The following is an 18,067-nucleotide window of genomic DNA, read 5'->3' on the forward strand; positions in this document are numbered from 1 at the left end:
CTATTCAAAAAATGCAAAGCTAGCATCCAAATTGTAGTCTCCATTTCCATCAAAGGAATCTCTAAATGCTTCCAATGCAACCATTATGTCATCATCATAATCTTGAAAGTCAAAGCCATAGCCATCCAGGATCTCTTGGTCATTAGTTTCCATATTATTATCATTATTACCACTGTCACCCTCGTACGAAAGGTCCCTACTAGGAAAGCTCGATGAGGATATTGGAGAAAAAGGGTCACACGTGTTGTTATACACTACATTTGATGAGCTTGATGAACATGGCAAAGATTCAACTTGAGTTTTGCCTAACATTGACGATGATCTTGCTTCAGCTTCCAATCTAACACTCTCCCATTGAGTCATGTGTTTTATAGCAATGCTGTCATTGTTGTTCTTATTGTTGTTGGATTTAGGTTTGTGAGTAACAGGATCAATGCCCATTTTGATGAGTCTTTTCTTGATGTTAGCGTTCCAATGATTCTTTATCTCATTGTCTGTTCTCCTTGGTAGGAGAGCTGCTATGGTGGACCATCTGTAATAGTCAAATCAAATGATATGTCAGTGAGGTGTTGTTTTCTTCATAGTTAATAATTTTTGTCTTCTAAAATTTTGACTTGTTATGCATATTTTTGTTTAAATGACACAGAAAAAAACAAGATGAAATTAACATGTGGTTTTATAGGATCAGGTTTTGTCAGCTTCAGTTGCTTTTCTGTTCTGCAATCCTCGTTGAAGGAAGTGTCTAGAGCATCTTAGATGTGTTGGTATTTCTACCGACATATATAGTGAAATTATATTCAGGTGATTTATGTAATACAAACATAATGTGCGAGAAAATTTTATTAGACTATTGTAAAATTTGTAATTTTGTACGTAATAAAATATTGAATGGTTAAGAATCAATTCGAAATTATAAATGTAAATACTAAAATGAGTAATGATATTTTGACACAAAATATTACACCTGTATCGTTGTTATTGTTCACAAATACAGTGAACAGTAACTTTTTTATTTTGATTTTTTTATAATTTTTACACTAAAACAAGTTTGGTTAATAGTATATAAAAACTTAGTTAATATAGTTTAGAGTTTGGTTATCAGATATTCTGACATCAAATATTAAATTTTATATAGTAAATTAACTTTGGTTAATATTATGGATAAACTTGATTAATCCAATTCATAACTTGGTCATTGAGTTCTCAAAAATAAAAAAAAATTAAATAGTAAAATAAAGTTGGTTAATGACATGTAAAAGTTGGTTAATACATTTATAATTTAGTTCAGAACATAGTTAAGAACATAGTTAATAATATGTATTTAATTGGTTAATTAAACAGTGAAAATGGTTAATGAATTATAACTAAAATAAAGGGTTAATGATGTATAATTTTGTGGTTAATATAATTGTGAAGTTGGTTAATGACACATCTTTATATTTATGTTATAAAATAAATTTTAAAAAAAATTAAAAAAAAATATTTTTAAATAATATTATTTTAATAAAAAACACTGTTTACCGTATAAATACGGTGAACAGTGTATACGGTGTAGTATTTAATGTCATATTTTAGTTTCAAGGTAGCATTACTTTACTAAAATTAAAAAAATAGCACCTATAGTGAAAATTATGATAAAAAATTGATAGTTTAAACATGTAGAGAGAATATACAAATTTTATGGTAAAAAAGAATAGATCAAATAGAAAAGAGTGGAACACCTAAAATAACAGGAAAATTTAGAAAAATCATTAACAATTTGGATAGATATAAGTTTTTGAAAAGAACTATTATAGCAGCAGTTGATTTTTATAGTTGTCACCACTTAATAGGAATAAAGTTTATTTTTCTATTTTTTAATGATTTATATTTTTTTTCATTCAAATTTATATTTATCAATGTAAACATATCAATTTTCCTCTTAGTAAGAAAATCTATGATTGTTGTTATAGTCTACATATCAATTTCAAAATTTTTACCTTCTATTATTTATATTATTTATCTTTTATATTATATATATATATATATATATATATATATATATATATATATATATATATATATATATATATATATATATATATATATATATATATATATAAAGACAAATAATATTAATAATAGAAGAAAACAAATTTTAAAAAGAGTTAAGGATATAAGACCGAAAGCTACAGCGAAGAAAACAAGAGATAACAAAAAGAAACAGAGTTAAAACTACAAGGCTACAAACGAACAAGGCCACCACAAAAAAGATATTTGGACAAAAAATAAGTTAGTTTTCAAGTCAAATGGAATACCAGTGTTGAGTTAGAAGCCGTCAAATGAAGACAAAAATGACCATGATTTCTCACAATAAGGTTAAAAATTTTATTTGTTATTGATTAATTTAGAAGATAGAGTTTTAAAACTATTTTGTAAAGATGCTGGAGTTCTCCACTATATATATATATATATATATATATATATATATATATATATATATATATATATATATATATATATATATATATATATATATATATATATATATATATATATATATATATATATATATATATATATATATATATATATATATATATATATATATATATATATATGGCGAAAAACTCTGCAATATAGTTGGAATTCTCTTCATTTTTCCTCTTCATTATTATGGTTTTGAAGAATTTATGCGTATAAAAACTAAATGAACTCATTAAAAGTTATATTATTATATTTATATTTTTAAAATTTTAATAATAAAAAAATTGTAAAAGATGAAAAATGAAAAGGATCTTGACTCCTTGCAACATATAACTAAAAATCAAGACGGAAAGACGAATTTATTCAAAAACTTTTCCACCAAAATCTCTACTTTAATCTTTCAAGTGTCTATCTCAAGTGTTTTATAACACATGTGGAACATATTTGTTTTGTATTTAAAAAACAAGGGATTTCAATATCTTATGTAAAATCTCCAAGATAAAAATTTGGAAAAAAAACTCACTTGTTTCCAAGAAGAGCATGCAGTTGAATAATGGTGTCATCTTCCTCCAAACTAAAGTTCCCTCGTTTTATATAAGGACTCAAATAGTTAATCCACCTTAATCTACAACTCTTTCCACATCTTTGAAGACCTACATACACATACATAAAAGTGAAACTCATTATTTTTTATTAAGAAAATATTCATAACTAAGATTTGAACAGATGAATTTCTAACACTAAAGACACAATATAAGACATGAATTAAATATAGGTGAATTCTTATCTACCCAACTCAAAAAGTTGGGTAAGGTTACCTCCTTTATAAAATGCTTTGAAAACAACAAACATTTGTAGTAATTTAATAAATAATTAAATGTGTTAAATGAGATGGAATCATGTGATTGGTTGGAGGTAGAGTACCCAACTTTTTGTGATGGGTAGAGAAGTTGTCTCCTTAAATATATGATTATAAAAATATATGTTACCTGCTCTAGCGGGCAAAGATTGCCAATTTTCATGGCCATTTTGAGTAACATATGCTATAAGCTTCTTGTCTTCGCTTGGTGTCCATGGTCCTTTCTTCAACTCTATTATATTCTCACAGCATGGTCTCCTACTCATTTTCAAATGACAAACTCAAATGAATTAGATGTAGACCATATGTATGGTTGTTCTTAGTTATATGTTGTTGAATAACACGTGCTATGAAGTAGTAAAGTTTCTGTAATAAGTAGGTGACTCTTAGTCTTTTTAACTCAAAAGACCACACATTAATAGAATAGAAGGACAAATAATAAAGGTACACAAAGATTGTGGTGTAGTACAATATATATATATATATATATATATATATATATATATATATATATATATATATATATATATATATATATACACGCTCACGAACCTTTGATACAAGTGAATCAGGAGATTTGACTTTGGCTTATCTCTCCAGCCAAAAGAGACCTTTTCCATAAGATGAACTCATAAATCAAATAGAGACTTCACATGTTGACCTTAATAATCAAACAGAACTTTTGGAGGTTGAGTTCTATAACCAAAATATAGATTTTTAATGGTTGATCTTAATAACTAAACTCAATTATTCAAGACTATCACACTCTTGAAAATAATAATAATGACAAGACACCAACGTAACTCTTGAAGGTGTGAAAAACACAATAAAGGGGAGGTTTGAATTGAGTTTTAAAAACACAAGCTTCTCTAAGAAAATCCCCTTTTAAAACTTCACTATTGATAATAATGTAAAAGATGCAAGAAGGAAAGAACAAGGTATGTTTATACTAGTTCACTTGAAAATTATCAAGCTAATCTAGTCCACAAGCCAAGGTGATTTTTCTTTATCAAACAATGTCGTAATCTAATAATCTCAATATTATTACATTGCACAAGCTAACTGCAAGTGACTCACGTACAAACTCTAAGACACACTAATCTTAGACTTCTCAAGGATTCTGACCAACTGGTCTCTTAAGGAACAATCAAACAACAGTTTAAGGTTTGTTTACAATATATTTGCTTCTACACAAGCTGATAGTAAACAGTATTCTTAGAAATAATGGACTAAAGAGAATAAGGAAGCTTATGAACACTCTTTCAAGAACGTGTGAATTAGCAACCTTTTTATTTCGTCTTCAAGCATATTTATAGCCAAATAAAATAATATATCTGTTGGAGGGTATTTCTAGAATTTTCAGAAAGATGAAAGCTTGACAACGTGGGAGACAAGATAGTACAATGCGTTTGTCCTTTCATGGTAGTGGAGTAAAACATTCATTTTGTACCATGTAATGTGTACCACGTTAATGCTATCTTCTAATCTTCTTAGACTTTAGAGGCTTCTGATGGACATGAGTTAGAAGAAAGAAAATAAGCTTTGGGTTATCATAACTTCAAGTCGTTAGAGTCTTTAGAACTTCGTCTTCAGAATCATCAGCACTTGGTCTTCAGTACCTTTTATCTTTAGAAACATAAGTCTTCAGCATCTGGAATGTTCCTTAAAACTTCTGTCTTCAGATCTTCAAAACTTGGTTTCTTTGATCGCGTATCAGAGTCACAACTTCAGAGCCTTCTGAAGTGGTTCGCTACTATTCAGAAGAACCTGTGTAGCGCAGAAGCGAAGACTTGGTCTCTTCTAATGTTTTGGCAACGCCTTACATCAGATTCAGAACATGTTTGTTAAATACTCGAAATAACAAACATTAGAGTACCAAAATTGTTCATACAAACATACTCATTGTTATCATCAAAACTAGAGGTATTATTGGAGAACCAAATCTTTTTCTAACAACTATTTCCTCGCAAGAAGTTTTCATTCATAAGACACTAAGACAACTTTGACGAAAGAAAATATTTAAAGACAAAGAAGAGAGAGATAAATTGTAAAGAATTAGGAAAAGTCTGAATTCAGTTATGAAATGAAATTAGGAGAAGTCCAATTTATATAGGAACAAATTTAGCTCAAAACATAAATAATCCATGGGCCGAATTGATGGCCTAATCGATAAGGCTAATCGATTAGAAGCATCAAATTATCAATTATTATGGTCCAAATAGAAAGGTTTTGATATATAGTTGTTATCAATCATTAAAAGACGGTCATAATCAGTTATATACTCGATTAGGCATATAATCTAATCGATTAGACATCATAAAAAAATTTCCCAATCAAGCAGACAACCCCCTAATATATTTTTTAGGCCTTAAAAACATTTTTATGTGATTAAGTAAAGAGAGACTTTAAAAGCATTTTAAGTGTGTGTGAGTTTTTCATAATATTATAGGAGTTACACTCCTACTTTCTCAAGACTCTAGTCACTTAGACAAACACGATCAAGCGAGCTTTCACACTTCCTCTCATTCAAAACTCTGAAGCTTTCAAGTTCCTTTGCAATATATATCGATCATATAAGCACTTCCTTGAAACTTGGAATCTAATAATTGATGAGGCTTGATATATCTTAAAGTTAATCACCATCATCAAAGAGTTGGAAATATAACACCATTGACTTCAACATTCATCAGTGTTGTCATCATTAAAACTTCAAGAAGGTTTTCAACATTAGGATCATCAACTTCATACCTGCAAGCACATAGATCCACATTCTCCTCTTATTTTTACTATGATAACACATCTCTCAGGGAGGTGATAAAACATATATAAGAAAATAGATCATTTGGAGTGGTTAAACTCTCCATCACATGAGTAGAGGGTATAGTTTACTTCCCTTGAGAGTATACTTCTCCTCATGTGGCATAATAAAAAAGGTGAGAAACAAACATATCACATACATCACACATAATCATATAGAAAAAGTGAATAATAATAATAATAATAATAATAATAATAATAATAATAATAATAATAATAATAATAATAATAATAATAATAATAATAATAATAATAATAAAATGCTTTCTCTAGGAAGGGGATTTATAAAAATGTTTGCGAGTTGGTTAAATGAGATCACAAACTCAAGTACCCATTCCATTTCTTCAACGTGATCCCTAATAAAATGATGCCTAACTAAAATGTGCTTAGCCCGATACCTAATTATCAAGTTTTTGGTGAGGTTTGTGGTGCTAGTGTTGTCGCGTCTGATCAGGACAACTCCATAATTAAGACCATAATCACTGAGTTATTGTTTCATCTAGATAATTTGCAAACAATAACTGCCCGCATCAACGTATTCTACCTTAGTTGTGGATAACACGACACTTGCTTATTTATTGTTATGTTATAGGAGACAAGAAAGTTCTCAAGTAAGTGACATGTACCGCTGGTACATTTCCTATCATATTTGCAACCAGCAAAATCATAATTGGTGTACCCAACTAAGTCACAATCTGCTCCCTTAGGGTACCATAAACTCATTGGCTGTGTGCCAATGAGTGATAAGTGCCAGATTTACGTTCAAAACACTGACACTTATTGACTTGTTTCACAAGAAATCATTACAAAAATCCACGATTATCTATGAAAAGTAAAGAAACACCTGTTTGGATTTTCTTGCATGCATTTATTAAAAATGTATGAAAAAAACTAGAAAACCACGACTCAACATGAATAAAACAGGAAAAAGCATAACCGTGAAGAATCAAGTGTCAGTAGTCCCAATCTACCAGCACGTTAGGCATAAGGGTAGGCTCAATATCCACACATATTGTAGTAGGATCGGTGTGGAGTCTCGCTAATTTATGACTATTGGGACTTAATGCTCTGTGTTGGATGGTAGTAACACATACCGTTCTATTGGGTAATACACTAATCTCAAATTATATATGGAGACCGAAAGGAGATACAAATGAAGGTAATAGGTGGTCGTATTATATGTTGATTGTAGGATTATATTACTGACTTAAGACGTGCCCTATTCGTATGTAAATATGAAATATACGCCCTAGGAAGCATTCCCACTATTAATACTGAAATCTCCAACTTTACTTTCTGTAATTTATTTTCTGTCATTTACTTTTTTGCATTACAACAAACAAAAAACTCTTTTCTTAATTAGAATAATAGATCACTGTTACTCTATCTTTAAAACCACCGATTTCTATGGATACGATAATTTTAAAACTTACTTTAACTGCACACGCAATAAAATGTCGTCGTTGCCTAGGACTAGTGCTATGTTTTAAATATAAATTTATAATTACTATTTTAAGCACATATACATTTGTGCATAATTGGATAGTCTATATATTTTGTTTATTAATCATTAACCTATTAAATTTTAGAATTAGATATGTTTTTTCTAGTTTATGTGAGGTAAAGTTCCTGTTGAACAACTCTTGTTCGTTCCTAAAATCGAAAAGAACCATACGCCGAAAACTTAATAAGAACAGGTTAAAAAAACCAAAGAGCTGAAAGGCCAAATCTAGATGAGTCTTTTATCTTAACACAACAAAGAACAATTTCTGAAGTAAACTACAACAATGGGAACAACAATGTTGGCTCACCATGTCAAAATCGTCCCAAACATCTATCTCATTTAGCTAGAACACAAAGGAATGTTTAACAAAGTAAAATATAAATGTGATCGTTACAAGTTTTGTATGATAACCCTTTTCCAGATTTAAATCATAAAGACTCATATACACACCTCAAAAAAATCTACGAGATTGTTGGTACGGTAGGAGCATCAGAATATGAGGAAGAAGCGACATTCCTACGGTGGTATGCACACTCACTGATTGGAAAAGAAAAGGAGTGGTATATAGATTAACCCACATTAGTAATTGATCGGAAAATAGAAAGTGTACTAATTTTATCGATGTAGTAATAATAGGGGTTAGTCCCAAGTATCGATCTCGAGGACTGTGTAGGAAATGTAAATTATTATAATGACTCAATGAAACAAAAGAACATGGGGGATTTGGGGGGGGGGGGGGGGTTGTTGTGAAATAATGGTGAACAATCCAAATTAAATCAAAGTGTAAAATAAAGGTTTAGAATATATGAGAGAGCATGCTAAGGTTAGGTGTTTTAATTGCTTTGTAACAACTTTTAAGCCCAATTTTATAATATGTTGTTAAGATGGTTTACTACCGAATCTCAAGAATGTTCTCCTTAATTCCTTAACTGAAAACCTTTGATGCTTATCTTTAATCCTAATTCCTTAGCTATTAAAGTTAATATCAAGCATATAATTATTTTTATCAAGAATTAAACGGTTACTACGATTAAATCCTCAATCTTAAGCGATTTCACCGTAATATTATTGTGCAAAGTGCATTGAGTTAGTTTGTCCGACCTAAATCTCAACCGTAAATCAAGAACTATTTGTCCGATAGAAAAAGCGTTAAGAAATTTGCACAATAAAGTAAACTCATAAAAACTTCAATAACATATAAATATAGAAATAGGGTTCATCACAATCTTAATTCTGGGACACCCCCTAGCATTGAGGGGTTTAGCTACTCATAATATTCAAAGAATTAAAAACAGAGATGATAGACATTACAAAATTCTGGAATTCTTTGATCTTCCATTGCGATTGCCTTTGAAGATCTCCGTTCTCCGAAACCGTTGTTCGCCTCTCTCCTTCTGTAAAACTCTCCAATATGATCTGAGATACCCAATGCTTTCCAAAAACTAGGTCTAAATAGTGATAGGTCATTCTTTAGCGATGTAAGATGTGTAAAACGCCCTTAATGAATCAGGAAATTGAAATATTCAAAAAGCCAAAATATTCAGCGTTTCAGCTGACACGGCCATGTCATTTGATACGGGTGCCCGTGTCACCTTCTGCCAAGTTTCTTTAAAACATTTTGTTGCTGCCAATTTAACACGACCGTGTCATTTGACACGGGCGCCCGTGTCGGCTTCTGCCCGCGCGTTCCTTCTTCTCTTTTTTTCATATTTTTTCCTGAGGCTTCATAATTCTTTCGCTCTTGTGCTATTTCTTTTGGAGTTCTTCTCTTGCATCTGAAATCACAAAACACTACCAAACCAAGGTCTCAAAAGCATCTAATTCCATTAAAAACCAAACAAAGACAAGTTTGCGAAAGATGAAATAACTTAAATAAAATAATAAAAAGACAAACCACAATGTTACCGAAATGACAGATTATTGCCAAATAATTGATGGAAAATAGGTAGAATTGGTGACCGATCAATAATGAAAAACTGGAACTTGTTAGAGGACAAATTCCTAAACAGATTCTTTCCTCATAAAAAATTTATAGAATCAAAGACTGCCATCACGATGTTTTCCTAAGGCATAATAGAAATGGACTTGGGAAAGGTACAAGCCCATGTTACACGATGTCCAAACCATGGTTTTGACAAACTTACACAAATACACATTTTTAGAAATGGACTTCAACAAAAACCTAAAATGTTACTAGATGCTATTGATGGAGGCTCTCTTATGTCTAAAAGCACTAAAGATGCAATTGGAATCATTGAGCGTATGGCACCCAATGATCATCAAAGACAATACAACACGAACCCCGCTCAAAGAAAGAATGGTATCATAGAACTGAATAATAATGATGCCATTCTTGTTTAAACCAATTTGTTAACCAAGACAGTGGATGAACTAACTAAAGAATTTTCAAAAAGGCCGCAACAATTGAAGGAAGTGCATGAAGTACCTCAACATAGGCATATTGCATTCTATGAGCGCCGTAGACGAGATCATCCAACTGGATTTTCCCCCTATTTATGGAGAAATAAACTATTTGGGCAATCAAGACCATATGCAATATAAAAACAACAACTTCCCACAAAATAATAATTTCAATCAAGGATGTAGATTTGAAGTTGGTCCATCCAATAGACAACCTTTTCACCATGCGCCATATCATGCCAATTAAAATAGGCCTACAAACCAATTTTTGTGATCTCTTCTCGAGTATTATTTCAAACAATATTATTCCTATTCTTCTAAAGCTCATAAATCATCAGAGTAAATCTACCGACTTCCCTTTTATCCTCTTTATTACAAATGTCAAGAATAAGGAATTTAGCATCATTAAAATTATGAAGACGAGATTCAATCATAGATGACAAATCTGGTGCCCACCAACATTGAGCTATGGAAGTACAACCGAAAAAACATGCCAATCATTCTCATCAACGATTTCACAATTTTGACAAATAGTAAGACATTGGAAAAAATGTTGACGGAGCCTGGAACGAGATGGGAAGCGGCGCTACAAATTCTCTATAACAAATGTTTGGCCCTAGGAGGAGCTATGATATTCCAAAGGTTACTCCAATTTCCATCCACCCTTCTCTTCCATTGATTTTCTTAGGATTTTCTCCACAATCTATAGCATGATCTGACACTATATACTCTATCATGCTCCTCTTACCATATCATACTATCTTCTACAACATCATCCACCAACAAAATCATTAGGATATCCTCAACCACTATATGATCAAACAAAGAGTGTATTACTTGCACATCCCATTGTTTAGTATTAGATATAATAGGTTATTAACAGAAAGATTGTACACACCTTGTCCTTGAGAACCAACCACACATCTTTCACCTTTCCCTCTTAGCCAAGGTTCATTCATCACCATAATATTACTTCTATCCCCAATACTCCACCTGTAACCAATTGTTAAAATTTCTCTAGCTTTCCAAAGGCTCCGACAGACAAAACTAGGATTAAAACCAAGAGAGGACTTAAGAATGAGGTTCTATGGAAATACCTTGCTTTAAAGACTCTAGAGACAAGAGAGTGGGGTTTTGTAAGCATGTTACAACCTTGTTTTTCCATCATAGCCAAATTGAATGCTTTGAAATCTCTAAATCCTATACCTCCCTCCATCTTCCTACACGTTATCTTGTCCCAAGCCAGCAGCCTAATTCCTTTAATACCTCCGCCACCCCACCAAAAAGAGTTCAACATCTTTTCAATATCTTTTACCACCCCATTAGGGATAACGTACACACTCATAATGTAAGAAGGGATAGATTGCAGGAAATATTTAATCATCACTTCTTTCCCAGCTTTGGATAAAGATATACCTTTCAAAGAATTGATCCTCTTACATATACGATCCTTAATAAAACCAAAATTCACCTTTTTACATCTACTAATCGTCGATGGTAACCCCAAATACAACGTGACCCACTCACATTAATTTGGCAAAATCCTCCTGAGCTGGTTTGCTTATGTTGCGACTGAAAAACACTTCAATCATCAGCAAAGAGCAGGTGGGACACATTAGGTGCCCCCAACATATTTGGACAGCATGGAGGTCCCCTAGAGAAATAGCTCCTTTAATAAGAGCATAAAGGCCTTTTGATATAAGAATAAAAAGATAGGGGACAATGGGTCCCCTTGTCTCAACCATCTTCCTGGATGAATATGTCTCACATTATCCATGTTAACTAGAACAAAGTAACGTATCAAAGTCACGCACATCATAATCCAATGAACCCATTTAACCGCAAACCCCATTCTTGGCCCGACGCTTCTGTATAATTATTAAGTAACTCCATCAGAAATGTTACCTCAGATAGATTAGCCCAGCAAAACAAAACAAAAAATCATCAGCAAAGAGCAGGTGGGACACCATGGAGGTCCCTTAGAGAAACAACTCATTTGATAAGAGCAGAAATGCCTCCTGATATAAGAATAAAAAGATAGGGGACAGTGAGTCCCCTTGTCTCAATCCTCTTCCTGGCTGAATAGGTCCCACATTATCCGTGTTAACTAGAACAGAATAATGTACCGAAGTCACGCACATCATAATCCAATGAATCCATTTACCCGCAAACCCCATTCTTTCAAGCATGCGTTTCGGAAAAAACCCAAACCACCCTGTCATACGCCTTCCTTATATCAATCTTAAGCGCTAAACGAGCCTTATTCCCATTGGTTTTTCTTTTAAGAGCATTAATAATTTCGATTGCAGGCATATCATTATCAAGAATACAACGACCCTCCATAAATGTCGATTGTTCCTCCAAGACACGTTTGGACAAACAATTCTACAATCCATTGGCAAGGAGTTTTGACGCCAGTTTATAGACCATATTGCACAACGATGTGTGGAGGAGGTCCTTCATATTATGAAGATTTGCACACTTAGGAACAAGGCATATATTTGTTTCATTTAACGACGGCAGGAAATAACCTCTATCTAACCCAGTAATAGCAACCTCAAAGATATCATCCCCACAAACTCCCAAAAACTGTTGGTAAAACGCCGGAATAAATCCATTGGGACCTGGATATTTATCAGGATGCATATGAGCAAGACTTCCTGTAACCCTACCTTAGATATTTGCGCTAAAAGTGCTGCATTATCTTCCTCATAAATGGAAGGTTGGATAAGACTTAAAACAGAATCATACGCACCATGCTTGGGAGCAAAAAGAGTTTCAAAATAATTCTTGGCTATTGTACACATGCCTTCTTGGGAGCGTTCTTCAACAGAGTTGTCATCCATCGGTATATCAAGTTTCTGAAATTTATTCCTAAGAGTTGCGGACTGTGGAAGAATTTGGTGTTCATGTCACTATCACACAACCAATGCATTTTCGCACATTGCTTCCAGCAAGTCTCTTGTTGGATCAACAATGTATTATAATCTCTCTGTGCTTCAAAAAACCGAGAGGTCGATTCAGAGTCATGACTCGAACGATAGGATTCCATTTTTTCTATACAACCACTAAACTAATAGGATTCATAATAAAAGTTAAAAAATATGAAAAGTCGTATTTCAAAGGTTGGTGTGGTGGAATATTTTTTTTAAAAAAATAATAAGAAAATAATAATTATGAAGAAAGTGTAACTAAACTAATTTGTTAATTAAAATTTTACATTAATATAATAACTGAGTGCATGATTGTAGTTGTGAATTTAACTATATTTTTTAACAAATTCGTTCGTTCTCTACCTAGTAGATACAAATGATAGTACTACTGCTAACAAAATTATGTTATTTTGCAAGATAAAGGGGCACATGTCACCATCTTGATCATTTTGATTAAATTTAAAATATATAATTTCTACAATCTACAATAGCGGACAAATAAGAATAGCTAGAGGTCTCACTTATTATAAATAACTGTTAAAAGTTGTAATTCTTAAATTTGACAATTTCTTTTCTCATCCTTATAAGCTGTCACTTTTGTTTTCAGATTTTTCGAAAAAATCTGAAAAAATTTGTAGACACTTTATTTTATTTTATTTTATTTTTAATTGTATATTCAAATTTTTATAATTTTATTTTAATTATTTTTCTATTTTTCAATTGTTTTTTTTAATATGGACATTGTTGATATATACATATTTGTTGTATTGTTAATGCATGAATACCATGTCTGTCTATCCGAATACATCCAATATTAAATTTAAAAAAAATATCCAACATGACACTTTGTGGATATGCATATCTGAAAATACTATTTTTCGTAAAATAAAAAGTCTCCGGAGATGCATGTCCGAAATTAATTATAATAGAGTAACGCACTCGTTTGCATTAAATTTTATTGAAAATAAGTGCGTCCGGAAGTACATCTCCAAAAATTAAAATATTTTTAGATTTTCACCAAGGATTTATGAGAAGGTATAGGAGTTGAAAAAGAATTTGCCCTCAGGTTTTCTATTGATTGGATTTTTTGTGATTCTTTTGGGCCATAATTCTTTTGTTGGGCTCTCTTCCTCTTTCCTGTCTTGACCCAATATTTCTTTAGCTTGTATATATGTATCATAATATTATAATTATATTCGGTAGCCAAAAAACCATTTCATACATATCACACATATAATACTAAAACTTCAAATTTAAAGTGCATCTAATGTTTCATATGCTTTGGTGTCTAATACCTACACTATACTGAAATATAAGGCTATACATTGCTTCAATACAAAACTACACAATTCAATCTTAGCACAAACAAACATAAACCAATTCATAAAAAATGTATGATATATCTATTGTTTAATAAACATGTAAATAATTGATAACAAAACATGACATATATATGATATATCTATGTTAAACATGAAAACCAGTCCATCTTCTAAAACTTCTAAAATCCTTCCCATCAGAAACAGCCATTCCAATTCCAACTCTACCTCCATTCCCAACACCTCTATAATACAATCTCCATTCATTCTCTTCATTATCCATATACACAAAACAAGGTGACCCAACATCTTTATCATCCCAACAACCTTCATCAGATGGCATCAAAATAGCCTCATCTTGAACCCTAGCCCATTCCATCAACCCATCAGGTGAAATTGCCACACCAATACACTTCCTTCCATCACCACCTAAACCTTCATAAACCATCACATAGTTCCCACCACTCTTGTTCCTTGTCACACAAGCATTCATCACTCCAAGCTCATCAAAAGAACCAACTTTACCTCCTCCCATTATTTTCCCTAATTTCAACCACCTAATTCCATCTCTTGATCTAGCCATACCAATACAAAACTCACCTTTTTCCTTATCAAATGAATGGTAATACATCCTCAAATCACCATTTCCATGATAAACAACTTGTGGTGATGAAATGAACAATGAATCCCAATCTTGATCTTTACCAACATCCATCAATGCTCCACTATGATGCTCTCCTTCAATTCTAGCCCAATGTCTACCATCTTGACTTATAGCTAAACCAGGCAATGACTTCAAAATCTTACCTTTACCGAAATTCTCATCATTCAAACCAATTGGGCTATCAAAACTATAATCCAAAGATTGATCACAAAACTCTACAGCTTGGGAACTGTATCCGGTGTAATAAAGCCAATAAACAGCATTGGAGCCTTTAACTCTGTAACTAGACATGACTAACAATTCAGAAGGCCTAATTCCTCGAGTATCGAAACCCCACCAATCTTTACCACAATTCATCACAAAACCAACATCAGAACTCGATTTTGCAGGCCCTCCGCCGCGCTCCCAATGAACACCATTGCTTGAAATTGCTAAACCTATTAAGTCAGATGAAGGTTTACCTTTTGGTCTTCCATGATACCACATGTACCATCTCTCTTCTTCATCACTCAGAAACCTTTTCACTACTGGCGATCCAATGTCTTCACTGTCCCATGAATTTGAAAAGCCCAAATCAAAAACCAACCCTCTTGAAAACAAAGAAGCTGTAGAAGAAGAGGATTCTGAAGAAGGTGATGAAGATGAAAATGGTTCATTTTTCTCTTGTGGTTGTGATTGTTTGGAAAGTGAATTGGGTTCATTGTTTTGTTTGTTGTGAGTGTTACTGTTTGTGTTTGTGTCTGGTTTAGTAGAGCAACGTAATGAGAAAGATTGAAACTTTGTGGTGAGTGGATGTTTTGAGGAAACTAGAGTGAGGGTGTTGGGTTTAGGAGAAGATGGCCATGATTGAATTAAGGTTGTTGTTGGGTTTTTAAGGTTGTATGGTTTCAATGAAGGAAGTGCCATTGATGATGATGATGATGAATCCATAGGTGCAATGAGGTTTGTGGGGCTATTGGGTGTGGTGTACAATTGAGGTGGATAAAAATGATGTGTGGTGAGTGTTTGTTTAATTTGACCAAAAGAGTAGAAAAGAAATGCAATAAGATGTGAGTGTTTTATTCTCTTCCACACTAGAGAATAACTAACTTGCAAGGAAAATGTCACTTTCTCAAGTTGAATTAGCATCATCCAATTTTGTAAATGGTAATTTCAAAACATCCCACTCATGTTTTAACTTTCGACTCACGTCTACAATTGCGGCCGCAATAATGCGTTAATCTTAACAACCGATTCAAACTGCAATTGCATTGTAATTTTAAAATATGTGTACCACCATATATGAAACCGCATTAGATGATTTCAATGTTACATTTTTGTCAAAAAAAATTAAAATATTAGAATTTTGAATCTCAATTTTTCTGAATCAAAATTCACACTGCAATAGCCATAATGCGTATGCAGCAATTGTAATAACTCCAACCGCAACATGTTAGGTTGCAATTTAAAACCTTGCTCCCACTAATCCTAAATAAAATAAGAGTGTAAATATATTTCACATCTCAATTATGTTACTATTTAAAAAAAAAATATTTAAATAATAATTAGTATCATGTTTAGGAGCCAAAAAGTTGTTCTTATTATACTTATGTCGCACTAATTAGAAATTTATATTAGTTTAGAATCTCATTATCCTCCCACAGGACTTGTTGTTCAAGAGAAATCAAAACATAAAAGTGCCAAATCTTTGTCATAATCTTATCAGATCAAGACAGATCTAAGAAGGAAATTATCATAACATATAAACCTAATGATTTATTTGTAAGAGCTTCCTTTCTTTTAATATTGCTCAAGTATAAACCTTTCCAAACCAGAACAGTGAAAGTGTTCCCTTTATAATCTTTTAATATTATAATGTTTCTTTTATATATTCTTTACGTAATATAATGGGCTCTTTTGAACAACAAAGTTTGGAAAATTATAGCACTGTCTGGAAAAGGATATGTGTGGAATGGGATCAACACTAAACGATTTTTACTGTTTTGTGTTTCAAGAGGGCTTTGATATAAAAGAGATTCTTTTGTTGACTAGATATATATATATATATATATATATATATATATATATATATATATATATATATATATATATATATATATATATATATATATATATATATATATATATATATATATATATATATATATATTAAGATTCTTCACTAAGTTTTTTCACCTCACATCTATAATATATTATGTATTGCAATTTCTAGCTAGAATAATTCTTTTTAGATTTATAGGTTGCTTTGACCCAGTTATAAATAATATAACTTTTATTTTAGAAAAAATTACATCAGAGTTCTTTTAGGTTATTGTATTGTAACAGGTCGGTCATATAAGATTATTTTGTTACAAATCAATACTTTAAGTTAATTAACGTGTGCATCATTACACCTTTTTCTTTTTTTACAAATTTCATCCAAAAAACGATTATACATTGACGGGGTGGCACTAACGCTATTGACATAGAATGAAATAGTCAACCTAGAACTGTGCCTCCCCAATAAAATTGTGACACATGGAGAGAGAGGGAAGTTGGAAAATTCTGAATGTCCACCATTATTCCTCTCTCTCTTTACAAATCATATGAAACAACCCTTAATTTTTAAGTAATACATGATACTGACAACATAAGGTAAAGAACTAGATACAACACAACATAATATGGCAATGCAACTTATGAATAATTATATGTGAATAAAAAACTCCATCTTCATTCATTCACTCGTACAATCTACTTCTTGTATCGTCGTTGCACACATCAGAACCCGGCAATGAAGAGAGAATAATAATAGAACATTATGGAAATTCTAAATTTTCCAACTTCTCTCTCTATCTCTCTCTCTCTCCAAAAGATACGTGTCACTGTTTTATTGGGGAGGCACAATTCTGGGTTTACTTTTTCATTTCATGTCAATATCGTTAGTGCCACATTATCATTTTTAGAACATAATTACTAAAAAGGGGTAACAATGCACATGTTAGTTAAGTTATAGTACTAACTTGTAGCAAAATAATCTTAAAGAATCAAGTTGTTGCAATAAAATAAACTAAAGGACCTCTGATGTAATTTTACCTTTATTAT

General features: G+C 31.8%; 2 protein-coding genes across 2 annotated transcripts; both read right to left on the bottom strand.

Moving 5' to 3' along the window:
- LOC131649639 (transcription factor MYB106-like) lies at positions 1-3,591 on the bottom strand. Its single transcript, XM_058919392.1, has 3 exons — positions 3,456-3,591; positions 2,990-3,119; positions 1-532 (listed from the first exon to the last, which is right to left on the bottom strand). Exons 1-3 carry the CDS (start codon positions 3,589-3,591, stop codon positions 1-3), a joined length of 798 nt encoding a protein of 265 aa, XP_058775375.1.
- A 10,548-nt stretch (positions 3,592-14,139) lies between these two features.
- On the bottom strand, positions 14,140-16,013 carry LOC131646493 (uncharacterized). The gene has a single exon (XM_058916519.1). The coding sequence runs from the start codon at positions 15,911-15,913 to the stop codon at positions 14,468-14,470; it is 1,446 nt and encodes a 481-aa protein (XP_058772502.1). The 5' UTR covers positions 15,914-16,013; the 3' UTR covers positions 14,140-14,467.
- Between the last annotated feature and the right edge of the window lie 2,054 nt (positions 16,014-18,067).

The sequence above is a fragment of the Vicia villosa genome, linkage group LG2 (genome assembly GCF_029867415.1).
Source record: "Vicia villosa cultivar HV-30 ecotype Madison, WI linkage group LG2, Vvil1.0, whole genome shotgun sequence".
NCBI classification, from domain to species: domain Eukaryota; kingdom Viridiplantae; phylum Streptophyta; class Magnoliopsida; order Fabales; family Fabaceae; genus Vicia; species Vicia villosa.

Bases quoted from the DNA above. Each gene is read 5' to 3' on its own strand.
- LOC131649639 (XM_058919392.1), bottom strand. From the start codon at position 3,591: ATGAGTAGGAGACCATGCTGTGAGAATATAATAGAGTTGAAGAAAGGA. The intron at 3,120-3,455 runs GTAACATATATT...ATGTGTATGTAG, and splicing joins ATCTTTGCCCGCTAGAGCAG to GTCTTCAAAGATGTGGAAAG. The intron at 533-2,989 runs GTGAGTTTTTTT...TGACTATTACAG, and splicing joins CATGCTCTTCTTGGAAACAA to ATGGTCCACCATAGCAGCTC.
- LOC131646493 (XM_058916519.1), bottom strand. From the start codon at position 15,913: ATGGATTCATCATCATCATCATCAATGGCACTTCCTTCATTGAAACCA.